Source organism: Macrobrachium rosenbergii, chromosome 27 (assembly GCF_040412425.1).
Source record: "Macrobrachium rosenbergii isolate ZJJX-2024 chromosome 27, ASM4041242v1, whole genome shotgun sequence".
NCBI classification, from domain to species: Eukaryota; Metazoa; Arthropoda; class Malacostraca; order Decapoda; family Palaemonidae; genus Macrobrachium; species Macrobrachium rosenbergii.
Window position 1 is genome coordinate 131,178 of NC_089767.1, and position 26,035 is coordinate 157,212.

At 43.6% G+C, this 26,035-nt stretch overlaps 1 protein-coding gene across 1 annotated transcript; it reads right to left on the reverse strand.

Annotated features, from left to right (window-relative positions):
- Nucleotides 1-21,881: 21,881 nt before the first annotated feature.
- LOC136853220 (tigger transposable element-derived protein 1-like) lies at nt 21,882-22,988 on the reverse strand. The gene has a single exon (XM_067128594.1). The coding sequence runs from the start codon at nt 22,986-22,988 to the stop codon at nt 21,882-21,884; it is 1,107 nt and encodes a 368-aa protein (XP_066984695.1).
- Nucleotides 22,989-26,035: the final 3,047 nt, after the last annotated feature.

Genomic DNA, 26,035 nt, shown 5'->3' on the forward strand with positions numbered 1-26,035 from the left:
GTTTTCTTCCTTGGCTTAAGAGACATTCAATTCACCCCACCGCGTATTACGGCAAATTCTCCTGTTTAGAAGACTCGGAAGTTTATTCTCTTAGTCCACGTTTAACGACGAAGTCTATTATGTAGGGTGCATTCATTTAGCTAAGGTAGTATTCACGTAGTGCGGTTGTTATTAGGTTAACTGGATAGAGAAATTCCTTCTAGGCTTTAGAATCTTAAGCAACAGTGATAGTATGATCACATGAACTTAAGTTTAGTACGCCTTAAGTATCCTAGTCTTTGATAGTTTCCCTACGAGAGTCCAAAGAGGTACTCTTGTAGGCTAGCCTAGGCTGTTTCGTCGGCACTGGGATACTTCTTCGCTCGTTGGCCTTTGCCGCAACCTGAGGGTCATCGGCTCGGCACACTACCTCATTCTCTTCTTAATGGGTAGGTTCTGATTAGCCACTTGGGAGATTCATCGTTCTCCTTTTTACATGAAAGTTTTTCTCTTAGTGCGTGTGTAGCGGCTAACCCTTCTTTTGTGGGTGCGTTCATTTAGCTAAAGGAGTACTCTCTTAGTGTGGAGGTTCTTAGAGGCGGCTGCTTGGAAGTCGGTGTCAGTTTTCTTCGAAGAAGAGTTACACGCTTGGTCCCTTTGTGACGACCAACTCGATCTTATAATTACATAGTAATGTCAAGGGTGGGAGGAACTCTAGGTAATGAATGTAGTCTGAGGATTAAGTTTGACGTTAGCACTCTGAAGTTAGGCAGATCCAGTGGACAGGTTTGGTTTCTTCAACCTCTTCTGCGCAGACATCAGTGGCAACGGGCGGCAAAGAACTCGAAGATCCTGCACAAGCAACTTCTCCTCCATACATGAGAGGCTACAATAACCACATGGGAGGTTCTTCGTACCCCTCCATACATGAGAGTGCTTTGATTAGCCACATGGGAAGTTCATTGTACCCCTCCATTAATGAGAGTGCTTTGATTAGCCACATGGGAGGTTCGTCGTTCTCCACTAATCATGGGAGACTGTGATTAGCCACATGGTAGGTTTTTTTTTTTTTTTTTTTGCTACTCTATCCATGAGGAGGTTTGAATACCACATGAGAGGTAGCTCGACTCAGACAGTACCTAGACATGAGACTGACGTCAGGGGTACTCTCTCTACAAACATTCTCACCTGACGAGTGGGATAACCAGGTGAGGATACATTCATTTATACAAAGTAGGCGAATAATGAGTTACCTGCTTTCCCTGTTGCAAGGTCGGGCTGAATTAGATTGAACCCACCTCCATTAAATTTTGTTAATTGGGCTAATTCAGGTGTTCAGGGAGTGTATTGCAATATGAAGTTTTCATAATAAAACTAATATTGTAATACTTAACCGAACACCTGAATGATTCCCACCCTCCTCCCCACTTCAATTTGATTAGTGAACATTGCAATTGGGGATCTCGGCCTCACTTAGTGGGTAAAAGCTATGGGGATATAGTTCGGGCTGGTAGGTGACCAGGGCTAATTCAGGTGTTCAGGTAAGTATTACAATATTAGTTTTATTATGAAAACTTCATATTTAGCATGACCTAAGTTCATGGGAAAGGTGCCGCAGAAAACGGGAGGTTCACTATAGAAAACCTGTTGAGCGGGGACTTTACAATAATCCCCCCAGAAGAGGTAGGTAACATCTGATTAAAGTAGGTATCTGCTGGGGCACTGGAGAGTGCCGCGGCTCCGCAATGTCAGCTGGGGCGTTTGGTGTGAGCGGGGGTGACTGGCTGTGGCGCTGTCCGGGTCCAGGGCCTTCAGGGGGTGGCCATGCAACTTCCTTTTGGGCTCGGCTGGCTGCAGGGACGATGGTTCCCGCAGAGGGTGCTGCATGGTATCATCGATGTCCTCCTCCTCCTCCAACAGGGAGGGCTTGAGTCGGTCAATAGACACCCAGTCGCCCTTCCCGTGGCTGGCCAACCGGAATGCTTTACTGTTCCTCTCCAGCACGTGGAAGGGCCCCCTGTAGGGCCTGGTTAAGGGCGAGCGGACGGCATCGTTCCTGACGAAGACGTGGGTGGTGGAGGACAGGCTGGGAAGCATGAAAGGCGACGTCCTGTCGGTATACGTCCTCTGGCAGGGGGCGAACTTTCCGACTGTGTCACGGAACCTCTGGACTGTCAGGTTGTGGCGATCTCCCATGATGAGCTCGCCTGGGACTACGAGGGGTTCCCTGTAGACTTTTTCTGCTGAGGACGGGTCGCCGTTGGCTCTGGGGGCGGTCCTCAGCCCGAGGAGGACCCAAGGCAGTTGGTACTCCAATCCTCGGCAGTGCAGCGAGCCATGAGGGACGCCTTCAGGGACCTGTGGAATCTTTCCACCAATCCGTTGGCCACGGAGTTGTAGGTGGTGGTGCTGTGGTGAGAGGTCCCCAGCAGGCGTGCCAGGGTGGTCCACAGCTTAGACAGGAAGGCTGGACCTCTGTCGGTTGTTATGTGGTCCGGGACACCGAACCGGCTGATCCAGCTGGAGAGGAGGGCCTCGGCGCACTCACTGGAGGTGGCTTCTTGCATGGGCGTCGTTTCGGGCCACCTGGTGGAACATTCGACGATGTCAGGAGATATCTGGCCCCACCTTATGGGGGAAGGGGGCCTACCACGTCGACAGGGATGTGTCCGAATCACCTTCCTGGCTTGGGAAACTCGCCCACCCCTGATTCGGTGTGTCATCCTACTTTGCTGGTCTGGCACCGGATGCACTGCCTTACCCAGGCCGTCGCATCCTTCCGCATACCGTGCCAGACGAACTTCTCTGCCTGCAGCTTGGCTGTCGTCCTGCCGGAGGGGTGGGACAGCCCGTGGATGACGTCGAACACCAGGCGGCGGCGGGAGGCGGGTACCAGTGGGCAGGGGTGGCCGGTGCTTACGTCGCACAGCAGTGATGGCCCCCCAGGAGCGAGGGGCATGTCCTTCCACCTGAGCAACGTGATGGCAGTGCGGTAGGCTGGAACCTCCGGGTCTGTGGTCTGCTCCCAGGCGAGGTCCTCATAGTCGATCCCGAGCTGCATTGCGTTGAGCTTGATCCTTGAGAGGGCGTCTGCTACAGGGTTCTTCCTGCCAGGGAGATATTTGATTGTGCAGGTGAACTCCGTGATAGCCGTGAGATGCTGCTGCTGCCTGGAAGACCATGTGTCCCCCTGCTTTGCGAAGGCGTGGACCAGCGGCTGGTGGTCCGTCCAGATTGTGAAGGGCGTGCCCTCCAGTAGGAACTTTAATGCCGTACCGCCCAATACACTGCGCAGAGTTCCCTGTCGAAGGTGCTGTAGCGGGACTCTGCGGGGCTGAACTTCCTGCTGAAGAAGGCGATAGGCTGGGGGGCTCCAGCGACGACCTGCTCCAGGACGGCCCCACAGGCGATATTGCTGGCACCCATCATTAGCTGGAGGAGGGCGTTGGGCTCCTGGTGGGCCAAGGCAGTTGCCTCGGCGAGGGCGGCCTTCGTCAGGGAGACGTCCCGCTGTTGGTTGGGGCCTCACACTAAGGTCCTCAGGTGGCCCTTCAGGATCTCCGTCAGGGGGGCCATGGTGTGCGCAACCCCGGGGATGAACTTCCTGTAGTAGTTAACCATCCCATGGAATTCCTGTACGGCCTTGACAGAGGTAGGGGTGGGGAACCTGGCAACGGCTGCGACCTACGATGTGAGTGAACAGACACCCCCCGGGGATATCTCGCGGCCCAGGAAGTCGACTCTTTCAACGCTGAAGGTGCACTTATCGAACCTGACGATGAGGTCGTTCTCCTGCAGGTGCTTCAGGACCTTCCGGATGTGTCGCAGGTGTTCTTTGTGGGATCTGGAAAAAATCAGAATGTCATCTACATAACAGATGCAGTTCAGGTCCCCCAGGATGCTGTCCATCAGTCTCTGGAAGGTTGCCCCTGCGTTTCTCAGGCGGAAGGTGGAGAAGGCAAAGACATAGGGTCCGAGGGGCGTGATGATGGCAGTCTTGGGGATGTCCTCTGGAGCTACTGGTCCTGAAAGTAGGACTTCAACAGATCTAATTTAGAAAATATTTTGGCCCCGTGAAAAGAGGCCGTGAGATCTTGCATGTTTGGAAGGGGATAGTGATCTGGTTCCGTTGCGAGGTTGAGCTGCCTGTAGTTGCCGCAGGGTCTCCAGGAGCCATCCAGTTTCTGCACCATGTGGAGGGGGGAGGCCCACGGGTTGGAGGCCTTCCTGCATATGCCAGTACACTCCATCTCGGCGAAAGCGTCCTTGGACTCCTGAAGTCGGCGAGGGGGAAGCCTCTGAAATTTTGCGTGCGTTGGGGGTCCCTTTGTTTTAATGCGGTGGTAGATTCCGTGCTTGGCAGGGGCCCCAGGCGCCTGATGCAGTTCGGGCTTGAAGACGTCAGGGAACTCCTTCAGCAGCTGGGCGTACTGGTGCAGGGTGACAGAGCAGATGGCGGGCGCACTGGCGCCCATCGCCAGAGGGAGGGACTGGCAGGGGTCAGTGTTCATCAGGTGCTTGCGACCGATGTCAACTGCCACGCTGAAGTGGGCGAGGAAATCCGTGCCCGGGAGTGGGGTCATCACGTCCGCGACTGTGAAATTCCAGTTGTACCTACGGCCAAGGATGGAGACCGATAGGAGCTTGGTGCCGTAGGAGAGGATGGGGGACCCGTTGGCGGCCATTAGGGAGGCAGCCGGGTCCGGCGGGCATTTGCGGTCCTCTCTGGATGGCGGGAAGACTGATCGTACAGCCCCAGTGTCGATCAGCATCATCCTGCCGGAGATGGTATTGCGGACGTAAAAACCTACTGGTTCTGGGCTCCTGGGTTCCTCTGCTGCCACGGCGGCCTGTGCTGTTGGCCGCCGCCTCTTTTGTTTTTTGGATGGGCGAAAGAGCAGGGGGGTTGACAGTTCCGGGCGTCCTTGCTGTACCACTGGTGGTAGTAGCAAGGCCCCAGCGGTTGCTTCTTCTGGTGACAGGTTGGCCACCTCCTGGTTACGGTGCTTATCTCCCCCTCCACGGTCTCCTCCGGCTGGAGGGAGTTGATGGGATGTGCGGGCGTGGATGCCCGCTTTGCTGCCCTCGTGGAGTCTGTTAGCTGCTGCGCCGTCCTGATCAGGCTGTCGAGCAGCAGGGTATAAGGCTCGAGGATCTGGGTCCGAAGCTCCGGGAGGAGCTGACGGAGGATCTCCCTTGACAGGCTTATCTCCGACTGCCTGCCGCTGCCGTCCATCCCGGGTAGGATGAGGAGGTCCTGAATCACATTCCATGTCTCCCCGAGGTTCAGGTCGTGGCAGGGGTTGTTGGTGAGGTCAAGGGTGCAGGCGGCCCTCTCGGAGATGGGCAGGGAGCAGGTCTCAATGAGAGGCCTTAAGCATTTGGTAGGTGGCGGGACATGTGGCAGACACCCACGGGGCGATCTTCCTGTAGACCTCTTCCGGGAGGGCGTTTATCACGGCGTCTGCCTGCAACACCTCGTCGGTAAGTACCGCCAGCCTGAACTGCCCCTCGACCCTGTAGAGCCATGATGACGGGATGCTGTGCGTGAAGGGAGGCAGCTTTATGGCGAGGGCAGACCTGACTTGGTCCATCAGGATGGGCAGCACACGAGGAGCGGGTACCGGTGTGGAGGAGCGCGTGAGCCTTGGCGTAGGGGAGGGCACAAGCAGGTTTGTGCGAGGGAGACATCAGAGTCCGCGAAGTTCGCAGTTATTTGTATGTGGGAGGGAATGTCTGCATCCATACTCTCTTCTGCACTCTCACTTGGGAGCGTGCCATGTGGGTCCACTAATGATGCCGGTGATCTGCCGACGACAGTTGGTACGCCTGAATGCTCTGTTAAAGTGCCGTGTTTAGTCTGCTAGGGGTGTGGGGTAGTTCATGGAGCCAAAACTAGGTCGCCGTATGGGTCCGCTAATGGCTCCGGGAACCACTCCGGGGTCACCACTGTGAGAGGTTGTAAAGAAGAGAGCAGGAGGACATGTACTGCTATTTTATTGAGAGAGCTGGCCGCTTATAAAGCAGCGTACAGGCGTCATACAAAGACATACAATGGGATACAGGTGACCCGAGGTCAATTGTTCTCAATGCGAAACAGGACAGGTAAATACAAATAACATGTAAAAATAAAATTACAAGAATGGACACAATAATGTTCTGACACATGTACAACGTAAACAGGCACAAATGAATAAGTAACAGATACAATTTTACGTAGATAAAATATGGCTATTTAGCGTGACCTAAGTTCATGGGAAAGGCACCATAGAAAACGGGATGTTCACTATAGAAAACCCGTTGAGTGGGGGCTTTACACTGTAACCTCTTCCATTCCTTTTACTGTTCAGTACTTTCATTCATATTCTCTGTCTTCCATCTTACTTTCCTCAACCCTCTCCTGACAGTTGTTTCATAGTGCTTCTTCAACTGCAAAAGATTTTCCTCTTGCCACATCTTTAAGGCCACTTTATTCCACTTGACTTCACTTTCAACACTGAATGACCTTGTCAGAGGTTCAAGCACTTGCTTGGCCTTTGGCCTGAATTCTGTATTCCGTTCCATTCCTTTCATTCACCGGACGACGCTAAACACTTTTTCTTCGGCCATCATCAAGAGACGATGTCTTGCTGTGCTCCAACGAACTGCTTAATTAGAACTTGGGGTTTATTTTATGAGTGTTAGTTCCAACACAAATACAAACCTTCAGTCTTTACATAGGATTTTGCTTGTGATGTGAGCTGAAACTGCTGTTAATTTTCAAAGAGCCGCTAGCTACTGACCATGGGGGGGGGGAGCCCTCCTACCCATTGGTCTGATTTCCACCTTGCTTTTGGCTGCCGTCAGGTGAAGACGTCTCTGCACTTTTCTGTCCAACTGCTGTTTGCTTTCCTCTCTCGTGTCGTTTTTGTGTACTGTATACGAGTGTGTTTACTCGTATCTGTTTGCTTTACATCTACAGTATAATGCAAATCTCTAACTTACAACAGCCTGGTGAGAGGAAACCTTTTATAGTGCTCCCCCACTTTTATTCAGGGATAGGTTCCAGAACCCACTACAAAAATACAGAAATCCCCTCTAAAAATACTTATAACTGGCTTACAACTGCCAAAAACCCTGCACCCCTTAAACGAAGATGCTTAAAACTGCCAATTTTAACAGTTCACTGCCTAATTTAATAGTTCAAACAAAAATATACCTTAAATTATCATACTAAAACAATTTTTTAACATCATTCCAAATAAAAATGCAACCCAAACCATCATCCAAAAACACACAGTCATCTTACATTCCCCCTTACAACTGTTAGTCTTAAGTATGTACACCCCTAAAATGCTTATAACTGCCTGTTTTAACAGCTCATCGCCCAGCTTAACAGTTCAAACAAAAATATGCCTCAAACTATCATCCCAGAACACCCCAGTATCATTTCAACATTACGTACCTGCCTACAGCTGTTACTCGTATAATTCAGACAGTCATGTTTTCTTTTGCCTAACGAAACTTTGCGTATCGTCTACTGTACTCTGCATAATGTATGTACATTATTATATTTTGCTGTGTTGTAAGATTATTTTTGAAATATTTACTGTACAGTACGTATTTTACGATAGTACTACTGTATAGAGCATATCTAAAATACATGGGTAGTTTAGAATGACTGGACACATTCCTCCAAAAAGAATGTTACTTTTGTTACATCACGTTAGTATTTTTGTGATTACTTACAAATACATTTATGATAAAAAAAATGATTTACTACAGCAAGTTCTTGGTTTAGGTCATTTGTGGTTTGTCCCCACCATCTCACACTTATTAAAAAATTCTCTCTCTCTCTCTCTCTCTCTCTCTCTCTCTCTCTCTCTCTCTCTCTCTCTCTCTCTCTCTCTCTCTCTCTCTCTCAGTATACATATCCTTTAATGAAAAACACAGCAAAATATCAATAAAACATTATTTCACTTACAGAATCCAATTATACTGTGCTTGGACTTTGATTTAAACACCTCAGTTCTCTCTCTCTCTCTCTCTCTCTCTCTCTCTCTCTCTCTCTCTCTCTCTCTCTCTCTCTCTCAGTATACATATGCTTTAATGAAAAACACAGCAAAATATCAAAACATTATTTCACTTATAGGATCCATTTATGCTGTGCTTGGACTTTGATTTAAACACCTCAGTTTTCTCTCTCTCTCTCTCTCTCTCTCTCTCTCTGCCAGTATACATATCCTTCAGTGAAAAAATACAGTAATTAGTGAATACTTAGTGTTGCTGTATGAAAAAAAGCAAATTAGTGATAACTTTAGAGATACGGTCCATAGTAAAATTCACGAATTGGTGAAAGTTCCCTCATAAGATTGAAAGGTATGTGCCCCAAAACTTTTCGACAGAGTGAAGCACATAAAAGTGGGGGTCCACTGTATTACTATAAGGCATTGCTCAGGTAAAAACAAACCTTGTAATTGGTTCCTCCCCTCGTTAGAGATAGACCCCCATACTTTGTGTACGTCATGCAGGAAGCATGTCTTCAATCAAAATACTAGTCCGTGTAGTGAGTGTCAAGTCTGGCCTTCCGAACACTGGGTGAAGTTTGCTCGGAAAAAGAAGAGAGAGAAGAAAGTATCTTTGGCGTCATCAGAGTGCAATACTCCTCTGGTGACACCGAAGATTCTCTCTGATTAGTTCTTGCCCCGGCCAAGCTTCCACTTTCTCCTTCTCCATCTCATACTGCGTCGTCGGTAGAGAGCCAGCATAGGGGAACTGTTGACTAGTTTGACTACTCTGGTGGTCTCTGTTCACTCAGAGGGGGAATTGTCCTCAGGAGGACAATCCATCCCTCTTGAGGCAAAGGGAGATGGCCTCACTTAACCCGACTTGTCTTACAGGTGTTGTGGAGGGGCTTAGGGAGTTATGGCCATCCCTGTTCCTCCCGGGGGAGCCAAGTGTTGAGGGTTTGATCTACTAGAAGGCTTTCCAGTAACTGCTTCCACCATAACTGTCACTCCTTCTACGGATACATTGTCTACCGGCTTGAGGGTCACCGCTACATCAGTGATGCCTTCAAACATGCCTCTGATAGTGTTCCCACAAGTGTTACCCTCTACATCATCTTCCCTTGATTACATCCTTCTCCACAGCCTGCTGTCCAAGGCCTGCAGTGATTGGAAGAAGAAGAATCGGAAGTCATCATCGTCTTCATCATGTGCTGTCACCTCCTCCCCTTCTTCCAAAGCTAGTAAGCATAGGAAGAAGAAGGCTGCCTCTCCCAGCCATAAGAAGTCCTGTAGGGCTTCTGATGGCCAGCCCTCTTCCATGGAGAAGGCTAAGGGTTCTCTCGCTAGCGGTACTACCAGTACTGCAGCTCCTGTTGCCACCGGCACAGGAGCAACAGCTGCCCTGGGTTCCACAGACCCTTGGTGCAACGGTACCGCTCCCAGAAAGTCACCTTCCCAGGCCAGTAATGGTCCTTGGGTCCAGCTGCTACCCTGACCCAGCAAGAGATAGTGAGTAGAGAGCTTTCAGGCACTCACTCACCCCCTTCCTGTTCTCTTAAGGGAATGGTGCAAGGGTACCAGAATGGTGATGTTGGCCTACCGGTCTGCTCACCATGGAAAGGCAAGATCCAGCATTCTTCTACTGTAGAGGCTTCGGCTTCTAAGAAGACTGTAGCACATCTTCATGAAAGCATGTGACGGTACTGCTCTCTCCGACCTGTACAGCCATCGTCACTACAGGTTGATGACTGCCCATGGCCTTACTCACCTGCCGGGGGATTCAACCCTGACAAGTCCAGTAAGGGTGCTAGGGATCTCTCACCTGTCCCCTCCACCTCCTTGGGGTTTCCCGGGAGCCGGGAGCTGAACAGGCTTAGTGTTCGGGACCAGGACCAATCACGCTCCCATCCCAGCTGAACCATGGAAGCATATGCTACGGGTTCGGTCCTTGGGCAGGACCGGTCGTATGCTTAAGTGGTACAGAGTTCACCAGGAGGCTCTGGGAAGTATCCTTTTCCTGCAGAAGGAGTAACCTGGGAAGAAAGTGCCCTGGAAGGGCTTGAGAGCCATATGCCCCAGGACTCGGACACCACCGAGTTGCGAAGGAATTTTTTTTAGATCTTCCATTTGATACAGCAGTTTAACAATCTCGAGGAAGAGACCATGGCTTTCCCTGTGGACTGTTCTTCAGCCATCAACGCTTTTTGGGGACTCATGGTCGTGACTTGCTGAAGGGGTCTTGAACCAGGTGAATTATCTTGTCTGGGCTGGAGAACTCACTTGGGTCTAGCTGATGGTGCAAGACACTTCATCAGCCTCTCACTCGCCAGAGGAGATACTACAATTTCTCAGAGAGGTCTTGCCAACCAAACAGGGTGACCTGGACCTGGTTTGTCTGTGTTCGGGTCTGTCACTGGACCGCCTCTGTATAGATGAAGTTTCCCTTTCGTAGCAGGAGGAAGTGACAATGGAATAGACTACCATGCAGCATTCCAGACAATTTCCTGGATAGATCTCTGTTCCTTTGCAGTGACAAAGATTGCGTCTTCCTCTTCGGGGTCTCGTAATTCTGAGGAGGAAGCCACATTCATGAGGCTGATGTCTGTTGGTAGAGCCATCTCCTACCTGGCCCACAGTCAGCTAACTTGTGGGCAAACCTGGTGCTCAAGAGGAGAGATACTGTCTTGACTCAGGTCACCAGATTTGTCGGTTGAGTCAGCATTGGCACTTGGGAACGGACTGGTTCTGGGTCCGGTTCCCTCCTCCCTAAAGGAGAAGTGAATGCCACGGTGGACAGGCTAGGGTCGAAAATAACGACCTGCTTGTTCACCTAGCAGTGGCCAAGACCTCTTGGTCTTCACGTGGCACTGCAGCATGCCTTTCTGCTTAGGTTGGCTCTTCCTCTTCAGGTCCTAGCAAGTCCCAGACTCCCAAGGGCCCACACAAGAACACCCAGTCTTCTTCTGCCTGTGTTAGGAAGGGTGTGCAGCATTGCTTTTAGCTCCCTGTCCAGCCTGGGAAAGGGTGGCAAGGGTAAGAAGGGGAAGGACAGTGGTGCAGCATTCCTTCCCCAGCTGCTGGGTGTTATAAACCATCTTTTTCTCGTAGAAGACATTGGGTATGTATACCGGTCATAGACCTTCCTCCCCTGAACTGATTCGTTCACCAGACCGAATCAAGATGGAAACAGTATGGCCAGTACTCGATGCCATCAGAGAATTCAACTTCATGCTTTCAGTGGACTTTAGGATGCATACTTTCGAATACCTATCCTCCAGTTGCTTCATTACAGAGATGGACTTTTCGAATTTTGTCATGACCCGACAGTCCTGTTCAATTTTGAGAAGTCTGATCTCACACCCAAGCAGAGCGTAAGTATATGGGCATGCTGAAACTAGAGTCTATCCCTCAGACTCGAGTATGAACAAGTTCAGAGAGGCAGCGCAGTTACTCCTGTCTTGACAGGAACAACCAGCTCGGCAATGACAACAGACACTTCAACATCAATATTCTGAAGCTTAAGTTGGCATTTTATCCTGTTGAGTTTCAGGATCGAGTGATGGGGCACTCTGTGGTGTTAATGAATGACAGCCCCCTCGACATGAGACCACCTTGACATGGTGAGGGGGCTCTTGAACCCCAGGAATTTGTTTCTGGGTTCGAGTCCAAGAGTCTCATATACCATCATATATTACAGCTGGGAACGGGTTTATATCCGAAGCTAAATAGTGAGAACTGTGGTAGGACCATCAACTGCCCGATAATGTTCAGACCCAAAAGTTACCAGATTGGTAGCTCAAAGGCAGAACTATTTGTTAGGGCTGGACCACGGATTCCAGGGGGGTCTGGTTCTATGGATAGGAGACTCGGCATTCTATCTGGTTTGCCTATAACATGATTCGGGTGGGGATGATTGTATTCTTGTAATACTCTCAGTCCTAGCAAGAGGGTTTGGCTTACACTTGTGCCACTCTAATCATGTTGTGCCATCCCCTTTGGGGTAGGGTAGGGAGCAGACATTTGGGAGTCAGTTCTCACTTGTGCCATTGGTGGAAGAATAAAACTCCATGAAAAGCTCATGATATCTTTTTAAGGTTTTCAGGTTATTTTTTTTTTCTCTTCCCTCAAATCTTTATGCTAAGTGAAAATAAAGATTCGAGTACCCCTGGGCCCTTTGATGGTAGTGACTTGGCACAGATGACTACCGCTGGAACCTCCTGTAACAACCTTTCTTTGGAAAAAACAATAAAGAATCCAAATATAATCACACTGGAACCTTATGCTCCAGTACACAACAAATAAAAAAAAAGTAAATATCGTCTTGACCCAACCTTGACTCACTTCGACTCCCTCTTTGGGAGTGGAAGTTGGTCAAGGTTTCTAACCATGGAAACAGAACAGCAAATCTCAGCCCTAAAGTTGGAAAACTTCTTATTAAAAAGACACTCAATGACAGAAATGTCGTTTAGACAAATAAAAATGAAGACGTGGCTTGTAGAAGCCACAACAAAAAACCAGTCTGAAGAATATCTATCAATAAAAAATGTTGACAATATAAATGTAAAAGTAAAGAAGCATGACACTATGAACAGCATTCAGGGTACTATTGTACTTCCTGAAAATAATGACGAACCGGTTGATAAATATATACTGTTGGACTCTCTTAAAATGAGATATACCAAAGTCCAAGACTGTGAGGTATATATAATACTAAGTAAACAAAATAATAAAGTACTAAGAAATGCAAAAATAAAATTTGAGGGTCAACATTTACCTCAAAAAATAAAAATTTTGGGGCAAAATAGAGAACTGAGACCTTATGTTCCCAAGCCACTACAATGTCAAAATTGTAGTAAATATGGACACACAAAGAAAAACTGTCGAAACGAGCCTGTATGTGCTTATTGTGGATCTGACGAACATGCCACACAGTGGAAATGTAGTGAGCCAAAATGTATAAACTGTGGACAGGATCATCATGCTAGGTCCAAGGAGTGTGTGCACTACATATACAATACAGAATTGAAAATGTTACAAGAACGAACAGGGATGTCTATCAAAGAAGCTAAATTGGAATTAAAAGTGAGAGGAATGCAAGATCCATCTAAGAAACATACTTATTCTTTAATAACAGGAACCAGTAAGGAAACAAAAATGCATAGAAATAGAAATAACGAAGCTCAGAAAAGTAAATCACAAGAAGAAATTAATGCCCAAGGGAAAAAAATTAAAATGGTAAAGAATAAAGAAACTGGTACAAATGATATGGATGACATTTTATCAAATTCATTTGAAATATTGATGCAATTAGGGACACAGGAGGGTGCTACTACTGAAGTAACAGAGGAGGGACCTGACAGACTGGAAATTAAAGATAAAAAAAGGCCATTGGAAAGAACACCACCCAAAACAAAGAAACCAACAATTGTTAGGGAAACATCAGTTAAATCAAAGATAAAAGATACGAAGAAGGAACAAAAACAAAAACAAGTTAAGAATATACCATTATCCCCTAAAATAACAGTAAAACCAATGGATACTGATATCCAAGATACCGAAGAAGTGGAAGACAATCGTACCTTAGACAATAATGAATATGTCACCAATAATTGGTACAATAAGAACAAGTAAATAAATAAATATACATGACAACTCTTGTGGATGTAATGATTGTTTCATTGCATTGTGCAACAATAACAAAAACATAACAAAAGATGGCTTAACAAACATTATAAGAAACTTTATGAAATATAGAAAAAAAGAAACCACAGAATTGAGTACCCATGAAAAAGGTTGCATGTGCGTCGAGCACTTAGTATATTATAAGGTAAAACAAATTAATGTCATGAGTAAATTATTAGAAAAAATCCAAATTGATAACACAAAAAAAGAGAGTAAAACTTGACTGCTATATAATAAAATATTTTCAATAGCTATATCATACAATGGAACGTAAATGGTCTACAGACCAGATTACATTTGGGAGAAATACAACGATTACTAAAAGGATATGAGCCAATGATAATATGTTTACAACATGTCAACAAAACAAAGTCAACAATAGGTAAATATACCTTAGTATCTACATCTAGAGAAGAAGAAGGAAATTTAGGTACTGCAATATATGTACATAACAAAGTATGTTATGACAGAGTACCTGTAAATTTTACTGACTTACAAATATCAAGTATTAAAATACGAATAAAAAATGATAATTACATAATTTATAACTTATATAACCAACCTAATAAAAGTGACGACATTGATAAACTTAAAGATTTACTTAACAATACCAAGGAACCTACATTAATAGTAGGTGATTTTAATGCTCACAACCCAATATGGGACTGTCATTGTTCAAACTCAAATAGAATAGGTAGTAAAATAGAGGACTTCATGGATTCCAACGACATGTGCTGTATAAATGATGATGAAATTAACACATTTTTCAAAAGCACATGGAACATTTTCCTCAGTAGACTTAACTTTATGTACAACAAGCATAGTTGACAGATTGGATTGGAATACAGTTGATGACTTGCACACCAGTGATCATTTCCCAATATTAATTTCCTTATTGTAAAATAATCCTGCAAAACATGTCCCTCACTATAACATTTATAAAGCAGATTGGGAGTGATATGAAATGCACACTAGAAATATCCCACAATTTGAATATTTAAAAGACCATAATGAAACTAATAAATTTCTTGTTGATTTCATTAAAAATGCTGCTGATAAAGCAATACCAAAGTCAAAACCCCATCCAACAAAACACAAAGTTCCCTGGTGGTCTGATGAGTTAACAGAATTAATAAATATAAAACACTCAATAGGAGACGATTAGATAATTTGAATAGAAAGTTCAATAAAATGAATAAAAAATTACCGATATTAGAAAGAACTTTACAAAAAATGACTGTATTATTACAAGAAATTGATACATTAAAACCCGTATATAGAAAGAACTTTAAAAAAAATGACTGTATTATTACAAGAAATTGATACATTAAAACCCGTATACAACAAAATATCTGCAAAATTTAAAAAAGAAGTAATTCAAGGAAGAATCATTTCATGGAGGAAATACACATCAGATCTCTCTAATAATACTCCCATACAAAAAATATGGGAAAAATTCAGGAAAATAAATGGTACCCATGTCAAACCACCTAGACATGCCATATTAAAAGATGGGAAAAGAACACTTGATCCAAAAGAAATAAGTAATATAATGGGAGAAAATTTAGCAAATGTAAGTAGTGATAAGAATTTAGATGAACACTTCCTCACAAAAAAATAAAATAGAATTAATAACAATAAATTTTGAAACAATAGAAGATATATATTATCATAGGAAATTTAGTATGTCAGAGATGGAATATGCTCTCTCGAACAGCAATAAATCTGCTCCTGGAGGTGACAATATTTGTTTTGAGATGATCTGCCACTTAGCTCCTTCGGCAAAGTCATACTTATTAGAGTTCTATAATTATTTATGGCTTCGAAATTTATTTCCAGATGAATGGCGTAAAGCTATAATAATTCCTATCCCCAAACCTGGAAAGGATCCCAGTAACATAAATAATTACAGACCAATTTCTTTAACAAGCTGCTTATGCAAATTGTTAGAGAAAATGGTAAATGCTCGACTAACATGGCACATTCGAGAAAATAAAATTTTAACTCCCACTCAGTTTGGGTCACAGTGTAACAGATCCACACTGGATTCTCTCTGTAACTTAGAAGACCATATACGTAGAGGTTTTGAACGAAAACAAATTACTTTAACTGTCTTTTTTGACATTGAAAAAGCATACGATACTACATGGAGGTATGCTATATTAAAAACTTTACAAAACAACAACATCCGTGAACATTTACCTAGGTTTATACAGAACTTTTTGACAAACCGCAATTTTCAGGTGAGAATTGATGAAAATCTGTCTAGAACATTTCCACTTGAAAATGGTGTTCCACAGGGAAGCATCCTTAGTGGCACTGTTTACTTTAGCAATTAATGATATCAGTAAAAATCTACCTATTGGTATTAAAAGTAACCTGTACATGGATGATTTTGCCATATATTATTCAGCATCCCGAATAAAACATGCAGAATGAATCGTTAATAAAAGCATAGTAAAAATAGATGAATGGGCCTCATCTGTAGGCTTTAAATTTTCCATAGATAAAACTCAAGCAATCATGTCTTATAAAAATAAAAAGTGGAAAAAAGGTGAAGAAATAGATTTAAAAATCAGAAACCATTGTATACCAATTGGCCAAACAGCAAAATTTTTGGGATTAGTATTTGATACCCACTTGAACTGCAGAGCCCACATTACATATGTAAAATCTAAAAGTAAAAGAGCATTAAATCTAATTAGAAAACTATCGAACACTACTTGGGGAGCCGATAGACATACCCTTACTGTGCTGTATAAGGCAACAGTTCAGTCCATCACTGATTATGGAAGCGAGGTATATGGCTCGGCATCTGACGCAGTGCTGAAAATGTTAGACCCTGTTCACAATGAAGGCCTTAGAATATGCTCAGGAGCCTTTAGATCATCACCAAAATCATCGTTACAAGTTGAATGTGGTGAACTGCCTTTGTTTCTCCATAGAGAGCTAGTAACAATGAAAAGTGCTCTAAGAATTCAAACTAGTGATTCTCCAACCAAAAAATTATTTGAATTAAGAGATGTATTTATAAACAACCATCCACCACCTTTCCCAATCAGAGCTAGAAGATTGTTTGAGTCACTGAATATAAATATACAAGTGCCTGTAATAGTAAAATCACCTCCTCCCTGGACAGTGAATAAAATGAGAATTTGCACTCACCTCAAGTATTTATCAAAAAGTAACTCTTATACAATAGAACACCATAGACAACATACAATGGAGCAAATAAACCAAAAAGGCCCACATTACGCAATATATACAGATGGATCTAAATCAGAACACAGGGTAGGATATGCTGCAGTGTCCCAAGATAAAACTTTTCAGTTCTCTCTTCGTAATAATGCTTCTGTATTTACAGCAGAATTGTATGGAATTGCATCAGCTATAAAAATAATTAAAGAATCATCATTCAATAATTTTGTGATTTTCAGTGATTCAAGAAGCGCTATAGAAGCTATTCAAAGTTACAAATCAAAAAATAATATAGCACAACAAATTAAATTATGTCTCCATAAATTATATAATAATGGAAAAAATGTAGAAATATGTTGGATCCCTGCGCATGTAGGGATCAAAGGAGATGAAGATGCAGACAAAGCAGCTAAATCAGCAACTCACATGACAAGATCAGATGTGAATATCCCTGTTACAGATTATGTAACTCACATAAAAATGGGTATCATAAATAAATGGCAATGTATATGGGATGAAGAACCTGAAAGTAATAAACTGAAAGAAATAAAACCTAATGTTAAAAAATGGAGTTCATCATACCAGAGAGAGAGACACACACACAAGTAATTTTAACATGTCTCAGAATAGGCCATACTCGTCTGACACATGGGCACTTAATGAGCAGCCCACATGGCCCGGCTCCTGAGTGCTCAGAATGCAGAGTAATAATAACAGTCAGACATGTGTTATGTGAATGTCCAAAGTATGACCGACAACGAATGTCTAATTTTGGAAATAGATCAATGAAAGAAATTTTGTCAGAATCTTTTCACATTTTCAATCATTCCAATTTTGATGTTCTTGAAGAACTGTAATTTAATTAATAAAATATAAAAATAAGTAAATAATAAAAGCATGAAAACCCTTTTAACATTTGAATTTTACAAAAAAGAACATTTTTTAAAATTTTGTTTAATTTATATTCTGAATTGTAATATACAGTTTTAGTATGTATGTAAGGAAGTCTGAGTAAATGTATTTATTGTATGAGAGGATGTGCCTATGTGCAGTTTTTAATTTCATTTTAATTAATTCATCATTGTATCCAATGATCTATTGGGTCCTAGCGCTTGACTTCAGGCCTGGACCTAGTATTTTAATCAAATCCTTCGGGCCAGCCCTATGAGAGCTGAAAGTCAGCTCAGTGGTCTGGTTAAATTTCTTTAATAATAATAATAATGAATGACAGTACCCTCATCACCATGGTATTAACATACATCAGCAAGGAGGGAGGAATTAGATTCCCTTTAGCTCCACATGTTGGCGGTGCAGGTGCATGAGTGGTAGTGGCACACTCGATAGAGCTGTCAGGTACATCCCAGGAACTGGAATGTAGTGACAGACAAGCTCAGTCACTGGGGTAGGGACATTGCCCCTACACCCAGACACTGCAGAATATTTCCAATCTGTGGGACCTCTCAATGATAGATCTCTTTGCAACCAGACACAACAGAAGCTGCCAGGTTCTGTTCTATCATTCCTGAACCATGGGAAGTTATAGAAGACACCTTTCAATACCCATGGGACAATCTTGAGGTCTGTGCCTGTCTTCCGTTTAGTCTGATTCATTGAGTGATCAACAGGGTCATGATCACCCTGAATCACAGAATGACTCTGGTGGCTCCCAAGTAGCGGACATGCCGAGTGGTATCCAGACCTGATAGCTCTACTGTTCAGTAGGAGCTATTCTGCAGCAGGTAGCAGACTTCCTCGTCCCTCCTTGTCGAGAGAAGCATCTCTCTATCTCAGTTTGTCGAGATATAGAAGAGTTGAACATCTCATATGTTCAGCTGTCCTTGCCAAGTCCTATTTAACCCCTTGCGGACGGGTAACATACGTATACAGTTGACCCCCAGTATTCATGGGGGATGCCTACCGCTACCCCCACCCCCACAAATAGCTAAAGTCTGCGAATACTTGACATCCTTCTAAAAATGCTTATAACTGCCTATTTCAGTAGTTCAAAACACCAAAATACCTTCAAAAAATGCTTATACCTGAATATTTTAATAGTTTTATCACCAAAAGTGTTTTTAGTCATGAAAATGATATGAAAAAACAGTAATTTGTGAATCTTTCTGTATGAAAAATGCTCCGAATAGGCGAATTTTCCGTGAATGTGTACACAGTAAAGCCCCATATTCGTGGACTCACCTATTTGTGGATTCCTCTATGGAACATATACGTACTCATTATTCACTGAAAATCCGCCCATTCACAGTATTTTTCATTGAGAAATATTCACTAATTACTGGATTTTCATCTCATTTTCATGACTAAATGCACTTTTTGCGATAAAACTATTAAAATACTCGGGTAATGCTCAAGTTACGATAATTCGATTTTGAATTTCGCACAGGCGCAGTCAGCAGCATACAATCAGGCAGTGAGAGACACCAAATTACAATAGACCAGCTTCTTTTATACCATTTTCTAGTTAAAAAAGTAACAGAGAATGATAAAAGTATTGTTATTAACGTTATATACGCTTGCGTAAATGCGTACAGTCATAAACAACCAACCGCGAAACTGTTTTGTTTATCACCGAATCGGATAACAACAGCTTGTGTTTCAACCATTGTATGGTAATACACAATTACCGTAGGTTATAGGACAAATGACGGTAATTAGAATGGGACTGATATATTTTTACATTATACCCTTATTCGGTATGGATAAAAGATACTGCTGCAAGTTGTAGCTGAAGCTGAGAAAACAATGTTCAAGTTGCTAATGACTATAAATTATCGTGCATCAGTAGCATGGATGAAACTCGATTGTAATTAAAATTGTAAAGTATTTTAATCAAAGCTACTGGGCATGAAAGAACACATTACGCTGATAAACCATAAACACTAAGTTCGTAATATGATGAAATCAAGTGAAAATAGCGAACAGAATCGTGATTTTTTTTACAGAAAACAAACATTCCCCAAATGGCCAGCGTCATCTATTAACGAAAAAATAGCTAAATTAATTTCACAACGAGATGTATTTAAGTTACATTTTGACTTGAGAACACTTCGTACAGTATAGCGAAAAATAACCTTGCCCATATAAATAAAATATCCAGATACTCATTTACGCTAACTAGAAGCAAGAAAAGTGCTCTGAACTGAGTTAAATGTGGCAATATAAACACCGTGTAAACATTTCCAAACCAAAACATTGATCGCTATGATCACAATTTATAATACAAAAGCAATATAAGAATATATACAATATTATTGGACACAGTGAGTTAAGGGATAACATTTTAAAAGATCCATGGAAAAAATGCATATTTGTTATGTTGATGTTTTTATAATACGATATGTGAATATAGAGTACAGTATAATGTAGGCTACGCTACCGTATGTCTATGATATACCATAGTGTAGGCGAAGCTAATTCTTGTTTGTTATTCAATTTCTCTTTGTATTGAATTATCATAAGTCACTGCATGAACCTCCAGAATTAGCTGATATTAATAATTACTATACTGTGTATGTGTAGAGTATACTTTATAGTGTAGGCTAGGCTACCATATATGTATACATGATACCGAATACCCTAGTGTAGGCTAGGCTATATTCGAGATATGTTTTTTACAACAAACGATGGGTTTTTTTTTGGAAGCTAACCCCGTTGTAAGTAGGGTAATACCTGTATAAGTACAGTGACCCCTCGTTTATCGCCGAGATAATTGAAATTCCGCGAAGTACGAACAGCATATTTATTTATTTAACGTGTACAGTATTTGGACTTTTTAAAACCCTCCCTGTACTCTCAATAACCCACCCTTTACTCTATTAATAACAGGGACAACTGTTAAGCAATATGACTTCAGTAGGTAAGTTTACAGTACCGTATAACAGGGGCTAATTTACTGTGGTAAAGTAGCTATAGTATATGACGTGATCGGCAAGCTTTAAATTTTAAAAAATACAGTATACATACAGTAATAATATATACAGTAATACAATACAGTATCATGTTACTGTACTGTATTACCTGTAATACAGTACAGTAACACTTAAGATTAAAAAAAAAAATAAAGATTGTTACTGTACTCACCACAAAAGAAGTTGAAGTAAAACTTGAATGAAGATGGTGATGAATTTGCTGCGCAGTAAAAATGATGACGATGAAGGTGATGATGACTTTTACTGCACAGTCAATGATTGTATTTTACGTCTATTCAGACGGCGGTGCCATTTCCTGGGGCACCTCTTCCACTTCTTCCGCAGTTTCTGAAGGTGTAACCCTAGTAGCAGCAGCAGGAACTGGCTCTTTTTTGTGAGGCTGCAAAAACATTGTGATTGGCAGTTGCTGCCGCTGCTTCTTTTTCCGGTCGCTTTTTTGCGAGACTGCAAAAACGTGATTGGCAGTTGCTGCCGCTGCTTCTTTTTCCGGTCGAAGAGTATCTTGTAGGGGGCCAAGACGTCATCGACCATGTTGCAGAATTGAACCGATCGAACTATATCGTTGTCCCATTCCTGCGACCGCTCTTGCAGTTCCTTAGCCAGGTTGCAGAGCCCGGCGAGCCGTTCCAAAGTCAAGCCAGTTTGGGAGACAACTTCTGTTTCTTGCTGTGCTGCTGCTGCTTCTTCTTCCCCCGCCGACTTCGTCAACTCTTCGAGGTTTTCGTCAGTTAGCGGCTGGGAGTGGCAGTCTAGAAGTTTGTCGACGTCGCCCGTGGTCATGTCTGCAAAGCCCTCACCTCCAAGGATCGCAGCCAACTGCACAGCTTTCTGTACTGCTGAGTGTTGGATTTCGGCAGGTGTAAATCCTTTGTCGTCGTAAACAACCTCGGGCCACAAATTCTTCCAGCTGGCGTTAATGGTGGCAGGCTTCATTTCTTCCAATGCCTTGTGGATATTTTGGAGACACGTAGCAATTGTGTGCTGCCACCAGTATGCCTTCAAGTTGAAATCGTCGTCTTCTTGGGCGGCATCCACGGAAGCAACCAGGTTCGCCAGGGCATTCCTCGTGTATAGGGCCTTGAACGCCCTAATAACTCCCTGGTCCATTGGCTGAATAAGTGACGTCGTGTTGGGCAGTAGGAACCCCCGAATACGACAGATCAGTAGCATGGCCACCAGCATTATCCATAATGAGAGGGACTTTGAATGGTATGCCCTTTTCTGCTAGATACACCTTTCCTTGTGGGATACAACACTGGTGGAACCAGTCGGAGGTCAGCATCTTCGTTGTCCAGGCCTTTGGATTGTGAATCCAGTGTACGGGTAGCAGATTCTTGTTTTTGTTTTTTAAAGCCCTTGGGTTTTTAGACTTGTAAATAAGTCCTGGCTTTAATAAAAATCCCGCAGCATTGCCACACATCATGAGGGTCACACGATCCTTGTATGCTTTAAAGCCAGAGGCTTTTGCTTCCTCTTTGAACAGGATAGTTCGCGAGGGCATTCTTTTCCAAAACAAGCCCGTCTCGTCCATATTAAAAACTTGTTCAGGCTGATATTCAACTTCAGAGATAATCTTCTTGAAGGTTTCATTGACGTATGTTTCAGCAGCAACTGTGTCAACTGAAACAGCCTCGCCATGCAAGGAAGCGCTTTTTAGGCCGTAGCGTTTCTGAAACTTTGCAAACCACCCTTTGCTAGCAGAAAATTGCAGTTTCTCATGTGGTGAATGACTGGACGTCTCTGGTTGCGGATCATCTACGTCTTCTTCATCTTCTTCTGCTTCTTTACGCTCACCACTGTCGTCCTCTGGTTCCTTAGCGGCGAAGGTCTCGTACAGGCTCCTAGCCTTTGTTTGGATAATGTTCGTATCCAAGGCTATGTTGTTCTTTCGGCAGTCGGCTATCCACACGGCCAAAGCAGCTTTCATACGGACGATAGTTTTATTACGAGCCGTAACCACTCTCTTCGCCGACTTGTTAAAGGTGATGGCAGCTGTCTTCGTAATCTTCGCCTCGTCCTTGTAGATGTAGCGAATGGTGGATTCGTTCACCCCAAAATGGCGGGCTACAGCCATGAACTTTCTCCCTTCCTTCAACATATCGAGAAGTTTCACCTTTTCAGCGATCGTCATCATTCTTCGATGGCGTTTAGGCTCAGTACCAGCCTTGGAAGAAGCAGCACGCTTGGGAGCCATTGCAGGGGTGAAAATTGGAGCAAAGTTCAACAAATACCACAAAAAAAATCACACAGCACAGTGTAAAGAAAACTGTTCGGCGAGAAAGCTTGAAGCGAAGTGGCCACGAGAGAGAGACAAGGGGAGATGCTGCGGGTTCTGAGCATCAGTCTAAGCACCAATCACAGGCCTGATTAGAAATCGGGAAGCTGTGATTTGTCGTCTCCCTCCCATGCACCAATCACAGCCCGTGTTACAACGCACTTAGTCACCGAGATGGTACGCTTTGTGTTTTCCCAACAATGGAACACGCGGTACTGTACTGTATAGGCATCACTTTCCATTTATAGGCATCACTCTCCAGATTTTTTTTTTTTTGTCATAGGAGTTACAAGTGCAAATATGTGTTTTTTTGCTATTTTATGCTTTTGTGGTTCTTAGACTAGGAAATACTATTTGTTATTAATATTTTAATGGATTTAATGAGGAATTTTTGGTGTTCATATATCACGATTTTTCTAGAATTTTCCAGAAAATCTGCGCTATATCTTCCATTAATATATATTAAAACTCCGCGAAGTTGTGAATTCACGATAATCGAATCGCGAAGTAGCGAGGGGTCACTGTATTTTTTAGTTTTTTGTGTTTGAACTATCAAAATAGGCAGTTCTAAGTGTTTTTAGAAGGGTTCTAAGTATTCATGGGGGTTCTAGCTATTTGCGGAGGGTGTGGTATGCATCTCATGAATACGGGGGGTTTACTGTATATGTTCCACAGAGAATTATATTATATATTATATTATGTTATATTGTATTATATTTTGTTATATATTACAGTATATTAGCAACAAAACATTTAGGGGAAGAGTTTCATCAAATGAGCTAGGGAACTGGTAAGTAAAATAAACGAGAGAAGAGGAAGTAAGGTCTGAGCAAGAAATAAAGTGGAATGCGATGCCAAAGGTAGCAGGGACTGGGGTCAGTAGTAAAGTTAAGCATCTTAATCGAGAAGCTGCGAATCCGGAAATGCGAATGGGTGGGGGTCCACTGTATGTTTACATATAGCTTTGTGGTGGAGTCTGGGAAACATACATAGATGTTCAAGATTTCACTTCATACAATTTGAATGAATTTTGAGGGAAAGTGCTCAGATCACATCTATGGGCCATAAATGAATCATGGCAACTTTTACCCCAACTCTAATAGCTAGTTGGTACAGCAGAGATGGATCAGTTTGCCTTGAGATGTCGTAGGGGAATGTTGTCCAGAATTCCCATCCAATGACGTCTTGTAAATATTTTACAATAAATATACAGTACTCAGAATGTGTTACTGCTTTTAGTTCTTATCTGTTATATTTTGTGAACTGTAATTATAATTTGTTCCTACACAATATACAAACCCTCGGTCCTTTACATTAGGACTTACTTTCAGCGAAGCTGGAAGCGGCTGTTAAACTTTTGAACAATGTGGTTAGGCAGTTAACTACCATCCGTTAAGTGGGAGTCCCGCCCACCCGGATGTAAACATTCCAATTTTAAACATCTGACTTAACTGGTAGTTATATATATAGCTTAAGTCCCTGACGTCACGGCAGAATTTCAAAACTTGCGGCAATCGCCGATAGGTATGTCAGGTGGTCTACCTATGCGCCCTCTATCCAGGTATCTGGAACCACACCAGGTATTCCTCAGATCTTCCCTGCCGCCATTCCGGTGACATCGTTTGGAATTTCACTCTTTCAGCCCGTGTTTTTTCGCAAATTTTGGTGAAGTACACTTTGGCTTCGGCTTTCGCTCGTTTTTTGGAATTTGTCTTGGATTTTCTTGACTAGTTAGATTTGGATTTGACCCTTGGACTTGTACTTTGATCTCTCTTTGGATTTGCTACCATGTCTGACTCCTCGAGTGTGCGAATGTGTGTTAGGGGGTGTAAGACTCGGCTTGCTAAAGCCTCTTTAGATCCTCATTCGGTATGTACGAAATGCAGGGGCAAGAGGTGTGAGTTAGGTGATAGATGCGATGAGTGCTTGGGTCTTTCTGAAAGGGAGTGGATCGAGTATAACCGCTACGTAAGGAAACTTGAAAGGGACCGGCTCAGAAGAGCTAAGAGTGCTTTGTCTTGCTCTTCCAAGGGTAGCCAGGATTTTGATAATTCGTTGCCCCAAACTAATGAACCTTCTGATCATTCCCCTGTAGTGGTAGTTCCTGATCCCCCTACTGATTCAGGTAAAGACCCATCCCTCAAGGATATGATGGTGGCCATTCAAGCCCTTGGCCAACGTGTTGAATCCCTCGCTCAAGACAGAGAGAAATTGTGGTCTAACATGAGAGATCTTGAAAGTGCAAGTGTTGGTGATAAAGTTAGTGCAGTGGAGGGTGCGGCCGCTCGGATCTGTCGTGCTCCTAGCCCTAGACCTCTTCCAAGCTCCCCAACCCCTGGGAGAAGGAAAGTCGACAGGCGAAGGGAGGCGAGAGATTTTAGCTCCCGAGCGGTCGTCCCCTCGAGTGTTCCTGTAGACGCTCCCCAGGACGCTCACCCTCGCCATAGGAAAGGCGAGGTTAATATGTGCTCTTCGTCTTCTGAGGACGCAGTCCCCAAACGGGGCTGGCGTCGGGCCTACAAATCTAGACCGCTCAAGAGGAAGCTCCCCTATGTTGAAGGACGCCGTTTTGAGTCTTCTCAAGCTCCGGGGTGTAGCCATTGGAGCAGTCTGGAATGCTTCAGTTCTGAAGGTAGCTCCCCCTCCAAGTGCAGGCGTAAATTGCTAGTTTCAACCAGGACGCCTGGCAGCAAGAAAACGTCGGACGCTTTTCTTTCTTCTTTTCATGCTCCCCCTCCTCCTTCGAATTGGGAATTGTCCCCAGAACACCCTCCTCAACCTGTTCAATTAGTTGAGGGCTCGTTAGATCTTGCGCTTTCTCCAGTCGGTCTTCAGCAGAAGGAAGCTCCACAATGGTCTCTACTAAAGGATATGCACCAGAAACTTTCTTCCTTTATGCAAGCTTGCCAGCCTGCAGAAAAGACGGATAAATTTTCCCCTCCTTTGGCTGTTCGTCGCACTGAGGA

What these genes read in the sequence shown, in the direction of transcription:
- LOC136853220 (XM_067128594.1), bottom strand. Translation starts at nt 22,988, where the DNA reads ATGGCTCCCAAGCGTGCTGCTTCTTCCAAGGCTGGTACTGAGCCTAAA.